Source organism: Brachypodium distachyon, chromosome 4 (genome assembly GCF_000005505.3).
Source record: "Brachypodium distachyon strain Bd21 chromosome 4, Brachypodium_distachyon_v3.0, whole genome shotgun sequence".
Lineage (NCBI taxonomy): Eukaryota > Viridiplantae > Streptophyta > Magnoliopsida > Poales > Poaceae > Brachypodium > Brachypodium distachyon.
Genome location: NC_016134.3, coordinates 11094074 through 11106235, shown reverse-complemented (window position 1 = coordinate 11106235; position 12162 = coordinate 11094074). Strand labels below are relative to the sequence as shown.

Here is a 12162-nt window from a genome sequence, read left to right as displayed (position 1 = left end):
GGTTTATAGATCTGGGCTGGGTGGTTTGATAGATCTACTACTCATATGCTCCTATGCTTAAATTGCCTTTGCTCATTGCTGCTAACCTGACTCCAACATGTAAATTTGACCATCTTACAAGGGAGAGACTTGATATGTTGGAACGTACACTTAGTCAATTCATAATTACCAAGTACATTCATGCATGTGCTTGTTACAAGTTGACCTTGGGGCCGGGGGTTCGTGTACGTAAAATATACTCCATCTTGGCACTTGGCAGGGCTCCAATCGTACATGCATGCATGCAAATTAAGGTGATCTATACAATATTTGACCGATTTGGCGGATCTCACGATTTGATCACGCCTGGCAACAAGTCTTGTAGTTTCTGTGCTTCCTTCAATTCGCCTCTCCAAGACCATCTGATCGATCTGACTTAAGCCATGATTCTGGACGTCTGGAGGGATGGTGCGCTCTGGCGACTCAGGCGACTGGGGCGCCCCGACTGGCGATCCCACGGCCCCGCCCCCGGGCGGCAAGATGACTGCTGCGCCATCTGCGAGGGGCCCTGAGGACGGATCCCCTTCGTCGCCGGCCGCTGAAGAGTTTCCCCCGCCATGGGAATCCTCCTTGGGTGGTCGATTCTGGGCTCTGGCGGAGTCGGTTGTTGAGGATTCGGAAGAGGAGTGGGATAGGGATTCCCCTCCGTGAACTTTCACGTCTCGCCCTCGTCCCTCGGTGGTGACGGTGGGCGCGTTCATCGACAAGGCCAGGGAGCGTGGTGGCTCATCGAGTGCTAGTCACCGGCGCGGCAGGGGGAGGCACGCCACGTTTGCGCCGGGGGGCAAAGGTTCCCGCTTCGGCAGGCCCTTGGGAGCTCTCCTTCCTTCAGGCGGCAGGCGCTCTCTGCTGGCGTTGGTCTCCTCGCCTTCGTCCGGGCTGCTGCTGGATCCGACGGCCGGCCCGTCCCCAGTGCCGGCGGGCGCCGCGGCAGCGGCGGTGGTGGCGGTGCCTGGCTCGGACCAGGGGGATCGGATCCTAGGGTTTCCGGATCACTTGCTCGTGGGCCAACTCTTGGTGGACCTCCGGCCCACATCTCCATTGGGCCTAGCCCAGGTACGTAGCGCGCACGACCCAGGAGGGCCTGTTGCTTCTTTGCGCTCCTAGCCTCGTAGGCCTTCTTCTCCTTTTTCTGGGCCTTGGCCCTGCTCGGTGAGTGGGCCGCCTGTGGCCGAACCGGTGATTGAGGCCGGTTTGGAATCCTTAGCGTCGTCCTGGCATTCGAGCCTATTTAAGTGGCGCTGGGTTCCTAAGGGGGCTTCGACTTCTTTTCTAGGGTTTCCCCCTTCCGCGGCAGATCTGAGGAGACACGGTCTGGGTGCGAAAGTGAGGATGGGTTCGGGCTACTTCAACAAAGGCAACAACAAGCGCAGCTTTGAGGAGATGGACGACGACGCTCTTCGTCGGGAGGATGAGCTCCGACGCCGTCTCGAGCGTGAGAAGGACGACCGCATCAAGCCGGACCATGAGCGTGAGCGGTGGGGCTTGCCGCTGCCGTGGTGGAAGGAGCAGGAGCGCCGCAAGGCGGATGCCATAGCTAGGGAGCGGGAGCATCGCACTCCTCAGGCTCAGAAGGTTCGGTACCAACCAGGGGGTGGTAGCCGGGCTTCGCTGGCACTCAACCGCTAGGCCCAAACAGAAGCAGCCGCCGCCGTGTCCTCTGTCTGCGACCAAGGCTGATTCCTCTTGGGAGGCGTCTGCGGCGACCTATTTCAACTGCAGAAAGACTGGCCACTTCCAAGCCTCGTGCCCCTTCCCTGCTAGCTGCATCTCGTGCAAGAAAGACGGCCACGCCACTGTGTTGTGCCCTACCAAAGGCAAGAAGGCCGAGTTGTCGCTGCTGGGTTTTGGGATTCCTGGGCAGGGCTTCTATCACCTTAAGCTCGCTACATCAGGGGACGACGAGAAAGCTTCTAACTCTGTGCTGGTGTCCGTCCAAACGACCCAGATCTCCTCCCAGCTCTTGGAAGACGAACTCAAGAATTTGTTTGAAGAGGAGTGGGATTGGCAGGTTAAGCAGCTTTCGGACCTTGAGTTCATTGTGGTGTTCCCCTCCAAAGAGAGTCTTCGTTTCGCCTGCAAGTCCGGAAGGCTGGTGCTCTCACTGAACCAGGTCTCGGTTTCTATCAAGGAAGAAGAAGTGGACGCTGAAGCTAGCTCGATTCTTTCTGAGGTGTGGCTCAAGCTCTCGGGCATTCCCCGGAAGATCCGTGATCCTGAGATTCTCGTTGTGGCGTTCCAGATGCTTGGTAAGGCCATTGAGGTGGATGGGTCCTCTCTCACTCGCAAAGGCCTGGTGCAGATGAAGTTCCAATGCCGTAACCCTAACAAGATCCGTGGGTCTGTGGAGATCTTCATTCACAAGATTGGCTACAAGATTAAGGTGGTACCTGAGATGCCTACGGGTGCCTCCAAGCCACCCCCTGTGCCACCTTCTGAAGATAGTCATGGGGATGACTCGGCAGATCCTACCATTGACGAGGAAGAATGGGAGCGCCTAGGCAAACATGACAAGGAGCGAAAGGACACGGCTGCCAGCCAGAAGTCGCCACTGCCTCTGGACAAATTGGGCTCGTCCAGCCAGCGCGCGCTTTGCACCTGCAGTGCACCTGCCAAGCTTCCTTCGGTCGTCATCGACCAGTACGGCTCTAACTTGCGGGGTGCGGGCGACATCTTCCCGGTGCTCCGGCTACTTCAAGCCCCTCCTCTGCCGGCGAGCGCCCTGGTGCCCGGCATGGCGCCCCCGCTCTCTGCGGCTTTGATGGAGATCTCCGATGATGACCAGCAGCCGATCCCCACCACCGACGGTTCTCCTTTTCGGTTGCTCTCGCTTTCTCCTCTGGCTCGGGAGAAAGGGGGGCTAGGGCAGCGTGACTGGGACTTTGCTGACATCGCGGTGCTCCCCACCGACCTTCAGTCGCCTCCGGCGGTTGCGGAGGTTCCGGAGGTGCCCCTAACTCTGACCCGCGACCTGCTGGAGGAGCTCCCCAGTTCGACCCCATTCTGCAGAGCTAAGCGATCCACGGCCACGCCGGTGGTGGCGACACGCAAGAGTGTCCGCAACGCTTCTGCCTCGGCAATCCCAGTGCTCCAACATGCGGCGCTGATGCAAGCGGAGAAAAACTTGGAGGCCCCTGGTAAGTTCCAATTGCTGAGTAAATTCTCTGATGATCATTTGCTTAAGGTTGCGTCGGATAGTTGTGTTGTCTTTGATTCTTCCGTGGGTCCACCTTCGGTGCATTTGTCTGCTATCCGTGCAAAGGAGCTGGCTCAGGCTGCCTTTGCAGAGGCTGCGGCCCGTGCGGCTGCCAAACCAGAGACGCCGCCGGAGCCACCGGCTCCTACCTCTTCTTCTCCTTCCAAGCCGGCGCCCCCAACGCCGAAGGCCGGAAGATCTAAGAAGTTGGCTTCTGGCACGCTTGCTCTCCGCAAGGGGCGGGCGGTTCTGCTTCGTGCTAAATGAGGGACCTGTTCTGGAACATCAGGGGGTTCGGCTGCGTGGGGCGCCGAACTCAGCTAAGAGATTATGTGAGGAAGGAGAATATTGATACGATTGGGCTTCAAGACATGATTAAGCAAGATTTCTCTGACGCGGAACTTCGCTGGTTAGAGGTGGGTGGCCGGTTCCTTTGGGCCCTGATTCCGGCTACTGGTCACTCAGGTGGCTGCCTCTTGGGCGTCAAAGATGACGTTTTTGAACTTGGGCAAGTCGACATGGGTCGTTTTTGCCTCTCTGCGCAGCTGCTGCACCGTCAATCAAACCGCAAATGGGCAATTGTGGTCGCCAATGGGCCGGCGGATCACAGCCTGACTTCGGAGTTTTTGGAGGAACTCCAAGTGGTGGTGCGTGCGTGCTCGCTCCATATGGTTTTGGGTGGGGACTTTAACCTTATACGGTTTGCGCAGGACAAGAACAATGCTAACATCAATTGGCCTAGGATTAACGCTTTCAATGATTGCATTGCTAGTTTGGCGCTTAGAGAGCTTCCGCGGTTCGGTGCTAGGTTCACCTGGACCAACAAACAATTGAACCCGGTGCGCTCGATGTTGGATCGAGTGTTTATCTCGCCGGAGTGGGAAGTGTGGTTCCCCCTTTGCTCCCTTATGGCGGAGACGCGAATTGGTTCTGATCATACGCCGCTCTTGCTTGACTCAGGGGAGTCTTCCAGGGCTAGAGTGAGTCGCTTTTTCTTTGAAACTTTCTGGTTGCAGCTCCCCACCTTCTGTGAGCTCGTGCGTGCTAGATGGCTTCGGCCCCTCGCGGCCTCCGAGTGTCGGGACTCGATTGATTGTTGGCAGGCTGTTAGCAGAAGCGGACGCCAATATTTCAGAGGTTGGGCTCTGAATCAGCACCATAATTTGAATGATCGCAAGGAGGCGATCATTGCTCAGATCAAGCCCCTCGGCCTGGTTGCTGACCAATCGGGCCTTGATGACGAGGGATGGGCCCTGCGCTATGCCTTGGAAGAGCAGCTAATGGCGGTTTTTCGTCTGGAGGAGGACTATTGGCGGCAACGCGGGCGTGTCAATTGGGTGGCGAAGGGTGATGCTAACACGGCATACTTCCATGCGATTGCCAATGGCAGGCGACGCAGGTGTGCTATTGTCCGTCTGGTTACGGACGATGGCCCAATTGTGGATCCCCTCACTCTACAAGCCCATATTTATGAGTTCTATATTAACCTTCTGGGTAAGGTGGAACGGAAAACGGCTTCCCTGCATCTAAATACTTGGCCGGCTTGCAGAAGGGCCTCTGCAGAGGACAATTGGCATCTGATGCGCGCCTTCTCGATGGAGGAGATCGAATTGGTGGTTGCCGATACTAAGTCAGACACTGCGCCGGGGTCTGATGGGTATCCTGTGGGGCTTTTAAGACTTTTTGGCCCTTGGTCAACCAGCTGCTCTTGGATATCTTGAACGATTTTGTGCTTGGTAGAGTTGATATTTCACGTGTGAATTTCGGTATCCTCTCGCTGATCCCGAAGGTCAAGGGTGCTGACTCCATCAAACAGTTTCGCCCGATTGCTCTCATAAATGTCATTTTCAAATTTGTGGCTAAGGCCTTTGCTACCAGGATTTCCCCGGTGGCCCATAAGATCATCCATCCCAACCAGACCGCCTTTATCCATGGCCGTAACATCTTGGACGGGGCCCTGTCGCTCGACGAAATAGTGCGCGAGCTCAAAGTTTCGAAAGCACAAGGGGTGCTTCTCAAACTGGACTTCGGAAAAGCCTATGACCGGGTGAACTGAGAGTTTCTCCTAGAGGTTCTCTTGCGTAAAAGGTTCGATCCGGGCTGGATCCACAAGATCATGCAGTTGTTCTTGGGCGGCCAGGCTGCCATTTGCATTAATGGGAAGGTTGGCCCCTTTTTCCGTAACGCCAGGGGGGTGCGCCAAGGGGACCCTATCTCGCCTCTCCTCTTCAACTTCGTGGCAAACGCCCTAGCAGCCATCCTGGATGCGGCCTGCTCTGCGGGGCACATTGACGGTGTGATTTCAAACCTAATTCCAGGGGGTATTACCCATCTGCAGTACGCGGATGACACCATGATTCTTATCAAACCTTATCCTACGCAGCAGGCCAATCTCAAGTTCTTACTGTTGTGTTTTGAAGGTATGTCTGGTATGAAGATCAATTTTCACAAATGTGAGGTGTTGGTTATGGGAACCTCGCCTGCGGAGGCGATGGAGATCGCACATGCCTTGAATTGCAAACTGGGGAGCTTCCCATTCCCCTACCTTGGTCTGCCCATCAGCAACAAGACAATCTTGATTGCGGACTGGAAACCCCTGTCCTCGAAGGTGGCTAATAGAGTGGAACCGTGGAAAGGAAAATTTCTTTCCGCTTGGGGCAAGCTGGTCCTGACCAACGTCTGCCTCTCAAGTCTTCCTATTTACGCGATGGGTTTGTTCTTATTGCCCGATGGGGTCCATGCGGCCATGGACTCTGCTCGTAGCCGCTTTTTCTGGGATGGTGCTGACAGCAAAAGAAAATACCATATGGTCAGATGGGAAGAAGTGTGCAAACCAAAAGATCAGGGTGGGCTGGGTGTTTCCAATTCCCGTCTGTTAAATCTTGCTCTTATGACCAAATAGGTTTGGAAGATCTTCCGGGGGGAAGACCCGAGTCTCTGGCTCAAGATTGTGCATGACCAGTACCTCCATTCGGGCTCCTTGCGGGCCTCGTACACGGGGGGCTCTCAATTTTGGCGGGCCATTCAAAAAACTAAGCACCTCCTGGAGCTTGGGGCCGTTCGTGGTCGGTGATGGCTCCCGGGTCCGTTTCTAGCTTGACCAGTGGTTGGCGCCGTTGCGTTGAGGGTGCGGTTTCCCCGTCTGTTTGCTATTGCTGCTGACCCAGATATTGCGGTTGATGAAGGCTTGCACAATCTGGCCCTGCTGTTCCGCAGGTCCCTGGGCCCGCTGGATACCTCGGAGTGGGTTGCTCTGGAGCAGGAGCTTGCGGGCGTCTCCCTAACTGACCGGCCGGATAGCATCCGTTGGACGCTCGAGACCTCAGGGGAGTTCTCCACGTCGTCCTTATATGATAAGCTGATGTCCGGCCCCTCGGTTTGCTTTCTCAAAGAGATTTGGAATATTCACGTGTCGCTCAAGATTAAGGTTTTCCTTTGGCAGCTCTGCCGCGGCCGGCTCCCGTCTAACGCTAACATCCACTGGAAGCATGCGCCGTCGGATGCTTTGTGTGTGATCTGCGGGGTCCCTGAAATTGCGGACCATATTTTCTTTGAGTGCTCTCTTGCCAGACTGATGTGGGCTTGTGTTCGGGAGATTCTGTCTTGTGATTGGGATCCCACTAATTTTGCCAGTTTTCTTGCTAGAATTCAGGGCTTTTTGGGTATTTCTCGGAAAACGGTGTGGATTTCTTTTGCTGCACAGTGTTGGGCTATTTGGACGATACGTAACAAATACACTATTGAAAATAAGTTCCTGTCTCATCCTACTAACTGTATTTTCAAAACGGCCTTTTTTCTGCAGCTCTGGTCCCCGATGGCGCCCCACAAGATCTCCCAGGCGCTCCTCTCTACTGCGGCAGAGTTTAGGCGTCTCTACGCCAACTTGAAGCCCCCCAGTGCTCATTAGTTCTACCTTTTGCCGGGTTGTGGCTGTTTTTGTTGTGCTTTCATTTGTTGCTCCTCCATTGTAAACTGGTATCCCCAGTAAGACTCTTATTTGGCCGGTTGGCTTTATCTATAAAGCCGGGCACCGGCGTGCCTTCGTTCTAAATAAAAATTCTGGACGTCTGATCCTTGCAGCCAAAAGCTCTCTGCACGCAACATTTCTGGATTTTGGGTTTTTTTTCTGGATTTTTTGGGGTTTCTTACTTTTTTATCATCATTAATAGTATATGTACATATAAAATCAAATTATTAGGGTGGGGCGGGCCCCACGCCACTAGTGCAAACTTCGGCCATGCAATTATGTGGTAGTTTCGGGAGTAAATGGAAGCAATCCGAGGGGATGCTGGCATAGCACGGCGTGGAGCACTGCGTGATACAGTCGTTGCATGATGTCGTCGCTCCCGGCCCCGGCGCTAGCACTGGTTGTGCCGCTGGCGGCGGCGGAGGTGGTGATGCCGGCACCGCTGCTGGTGGTGGTGACGCCTCATGCGATGGTGGAGGTGGTGCCGGCCCAAGAGACAGACAACGTCCCAAGGAAGGTGCGAGCAGCATAGCAAGAGCTGCCGCGAGGGCGGCGACTTTGAGAGCGAGAGTGGCTACAACCGAAGCCATTGTGTTGTGAACAACGTTAGGCAAGTTCAGAAGTTCTAGCTAGAGCTATGTGGTCTACGATATGCTATTTGTAGGCACCCAAAGTTCCTAGCTATATCTAGCTGTTACTAAATTACACATACTTACATCAATCTATGGGATTATTTATATAGAATAAATTGCCCCAACTTGCAACTTGATCGATATCTGCGCCTTTTTTTTAAATACAAGTTGACTTCACAAATATTACTCACCTTGACCCATTCCTCGCAAAGATTTTGGAACATGGGACTGGGCTAACCCGCGACTTCGTACATTAGCTTCCTTACGGGAAAATCTATCTTTGCCCGAGGCCTCGGTATTGGCCAGTGGCATTTTTTTCGGGCCTGTTCTTTGCTGGAGGCAAAATAAAAAGGCCGCCGGCAAAGAAAACAAAACGCCCCCGGCAAAGAATAAAAATGGCCTCCGGCAAAGAAACGCATCTACTCCATATAATGTGACTTCCATATTATTATTGGTACATGGCATACATGTATAGATCCATGCAGAAGCAAAACACGTTGAGCATACAACACATGCTAGCTAGCTAGCTAGATCTCAGTAGTCAGCTAGGCTTCCATGGTACGCATCTGGGCGCGGAGCATTCGCTTCTGCAGTCGTCCCTGCAGTGACTCTCAAGCGCGTAGATGCAGGCGTCGCAGTACCGGGTGCCGCAGGCGCTGGCGCATGAACCGGCGGTGTTGAGCTTGTCGCAGTCGCAGCTGCCATCAGCGCAGGTGCCGCCGGCCTTGCAGTTCTTGGCGATCTCTGCCTTGCAGTAGTCGCAGCTAGAGTCGACGGCGCAGTACTGGCTGCAATTCGAGTGAATGGTGGCACGGCACGGCGTGGAGCATTGCGTAAAACAGTCGTCGCATGATATCATTGGCCCCGGTCCCGGTGCTGGTGCTGGGGATGGTGGCAATGCCAATGGTGGTGGTGATGGTGTGGGCACAGGTGGTGGTGGTGATGCATATGTTGGTGGCAGTGGTGATGGTGATGCCTGCATGGGAGGTGGTGGTGGTGTGCTCAATGGTGGTGGCGGTGGTGATGATGCCTGCATCGGTGGTGGTGTGGCCAATGGTGGGGGCGGCGGTGATGCATATGCTGGCGGCGGCGATGGTGATGCATACGATGGTGGTGGCGGCGATGATGGAGGTGGTGGAGACGGCCCGAGAGACGGACAACGCCCCAAGGAAGGCACGGCCAGCATGGCAAGAGCGGCGATGAGGGCCGCGACTTTGAGAGTGAGAGTGGCTACACTCAAAGCCATTGCTATGTGAACAAAGCAAGCAAGTTCTAGAGCTACTAGCTATTAACTAGCTAGAGAAGATCAAATACATGGGATAAAACATGAGGACTTTGTGATGTCCATACGAAGGATTGGGTCATGAATTTATAGGCATGCACCCACAACCCTAGTTATAGCTACCAGCACTAAACTACACATATGGATGGAGGATTATCTATATAAATATTAATGACACCAAGTTGCAAGTCAAGATTTGGGTCATTCTCGTAGATCTAGCAAAATCCATATGCAATGCTTTTTTGTAGGCACTCATCCAGTGCAAGACACTAGGTTCATACCGATGACTTAATCAACTATATATTAATTGGATTGTTGATGTAAATTGCACAAGTTGCCAAGTCGAGATCTGTGCCTTGCATGTTGTTGCAAGTTGACTTCATAATTACTACTCTTCGGTTCGTCAAAACAATTACTACTCTTGACTCTTGGGCAAGACCTCGATCACTGAGGAGAAAATTAGTTACTCGAATGTGTATCCAATATTTTGATAACCTTCGTGTGGATGATATTATGATGTACGAGTAACAAAGTGTCAGGATTCTGCATTTTATACACGTTAGCCTGTGGGCAACAAAAAGCAACCAACTTCAGAAGGATCAGATGATCAGTTTCTCATGATTTTTGAATTTGTTGTATTTTTGGTGTCATTTTGCATGACAAATGAATGCCGGAGCTAGCTGTTGCCTCGATCTTTCTTTAAAAAAATTCAGGCACTTAACTTTTCAGTTTTACTGCTAGGTACATAGATATTTAGTGAAGTTTTGACAGGTTCCAGAGGTTCGGTGGAGCTACAAGTCTCGAGGATCACATTGAGTAAAATGTTCGGATCTTAACTATTTGTCGGAGAGCACCCTAAAAGTCGTCAATTCATCTCCAAGCTAGGTGGTTGGATCGAGATCCTCTTAATTGCTTCAATATGTGTATGTCTTGAGTACCGTCAATACCTTGTTTTGTAAGTTATCAAGATGTGATGTTAGGATATTTAGTCGCAAACTGCATACACAGCAACTCCATTATGGATTGTTGAAATATATTAAGCATCCTTTTCCCTAATTAATATCTCGGGAAAGTACTTATATATAAAGCGGGAAGAACATTAATTGGATGCTAAGTAAAAGTATGCAAACGTGCGACTTGCATATTATTCTGTGTCACATCATCTCATGCGTGCATTGCATACACACATACTCCGTAGATCAGATGCATGCACGAGCAAAACACGTTGACCAGGCAGCACATGATAGCTAGCTAGTAGCTCCAGTAGTCCGGTTTTCTAAGGTTCTACACATCCATCCGCGTGGCATTGACGGGCACAGTTCTCCCCACACCCCTTGCTAAGCCCTCTACCGCAGCTCTCGCAGAACCAATACCAATAGGCGCATTCGCGGTCGCAATAGCCGGAGCTGTAGGTGTCCACATCATTGTCGCAGTCGCATCTGCCATCGGCGCAGGTACTGCCGGCCTTGCAGCTCTTGATGACATCCGTCTTGCAGTTGTTGCCGCAGCTATATTCCTTGCTGTTGCAAGGCGAGCTGCAGTTTGCGCGAATGGTTGCATAGCACGCCGTGGAGCACTGTGTAAAACAGTCATTGCATGATATCATCGGTCCCGGCCCTGGCGCCGGTGCTGGTTGTGCCGCCACCAGTGGCGGTGGTGGTGTTGGCAATGGCGGGGGCGGTGGCGAAGCATACGCCTTCGATGGTGGTGGTGGTGACGCCTGCATTGGTGGAGGCGGTGCCGGACCAAGAGCTGGACAACCAGCATGGCAAGGGCGGCAGCGATGGCAGCGGCTTTGAGAGCGAGAGTGGCTGCACCGGAAGCCATTGTTTTGTGAACAAAGCAAGCAAGTTTTAGAGCTACTAGCTAGCTATGGACTAGAGGAGAGGGAAGGAAGGCATGAGGACTTAATTGTGGTACTGTACATATGAAGGGGTTGGTTGATGCAATTTATAGGCATCCAGGAACCATAGGTATATAGCTGCCAGCAATATAAACTACTGTACACATAACGATGGATGATTATCTATGTAAATTAAACCAAGTTGCAAGTCAAGATCTGAAGCGACCGCACCTTTACCAGGAGTTCGATCTCCGTGCTTACTGTGCTAGTTCTTAGATCGACTCACTAGCACACACAGTTTCATGATGAAGTATACAGAAACAAAAGTCAAAAGTACTTTATTAAATCGCATCATCCAGAATTTAAATAGTACTTGCAACCTCGCATGACCTCTGGAGCCAGCATAAAACAAATACTGTTTCCACATCATAAAACAATGTTTCAAAATACTGCAGCGGGAAAGGGTAGAACATAAAGGCCACACTACTTCAAGGTGAGAGCATGTTGGAATGTAAGCACATGACCCATGACAAATCGACGAAACTCACTCATCGTCGGATCCACCTGCATTGTTAATTGCAGCCACTACGTGGTCAATACATTTGAATGTATTGGCAAACTCACTAGAGTTATAAAGGACCTACCAAGTACATGCATAGTTCGGCTAAGTGAGGTTTGGCTATTTTGCATAAAAGCATCATTATTCAAATCTTATCATTTTTAGACAAACAGTTTTGAATTCTATTGGACACAGGGTAGAAACACCCATGCTCCTATTAACCTAGGCACATTCAGTACAAACATCAATGCTCCTACCCAATTCAATCCATTCGTTTTATTAGGAAATTGGAATGAGTAAGACCTTCCTTACAGCCCCAATATCTAGTTGCTCATGATTGTCCGTAACCGGGGACACGGCTAAGTACTTGGTTTGACACTCTCGAGAGGTGGTACACTTTACCCACAAGAATTCGACGTGTTAATCCCTTGCTGTCCTCCGGATGGAGTAGCAATGGCATCGACTTCAAGAATTTTCAGAACATGTTCACCCAAACTACCTGAGGGACCCGCGCTCCCACCTACACAACTACCTCAGTACAATCCCTCGGATCTGGGTAAACATTTCTTACTCCATCCAGGCAGAGCCCATATTACCATGTGGTTGTACTGGAAGCTACTAAACAGGAAACTAATCCAGTCTCT

The 12162-nt window shown here is 52.1% G+C and overlaps 1 protein-coding gene across 1 annotated transcript; it reads left to right on the top strand.

The window, feature by feature from the left end:
* Positions 1-8637: 8637 nt before the first annotated feature.
* On the top strand, positions 8638-9090 carry LOC104584904 (glycine-rich protein DOT1-like). The gene has a single exon (XM_010240722.1). It carries the CDS (start codon positions 8638-8640, stop codon positions 9088-9090), a length of 453 nt encoding a protein of 150 aa, XP_010239024.1.
* Positions 9091-12162: the final 3072 nt, after the last annotated feature.

Bases quoted from the DNA above. Each gene is read 5' to 3' on its own strand.
- LOC104584904 (XM_010240722.1), top strand. From the start codon at position 8,638: ATGGTGGCACGGCACGGCGTGGAGCATTGCGTAAAACAGTCGTCGCAT.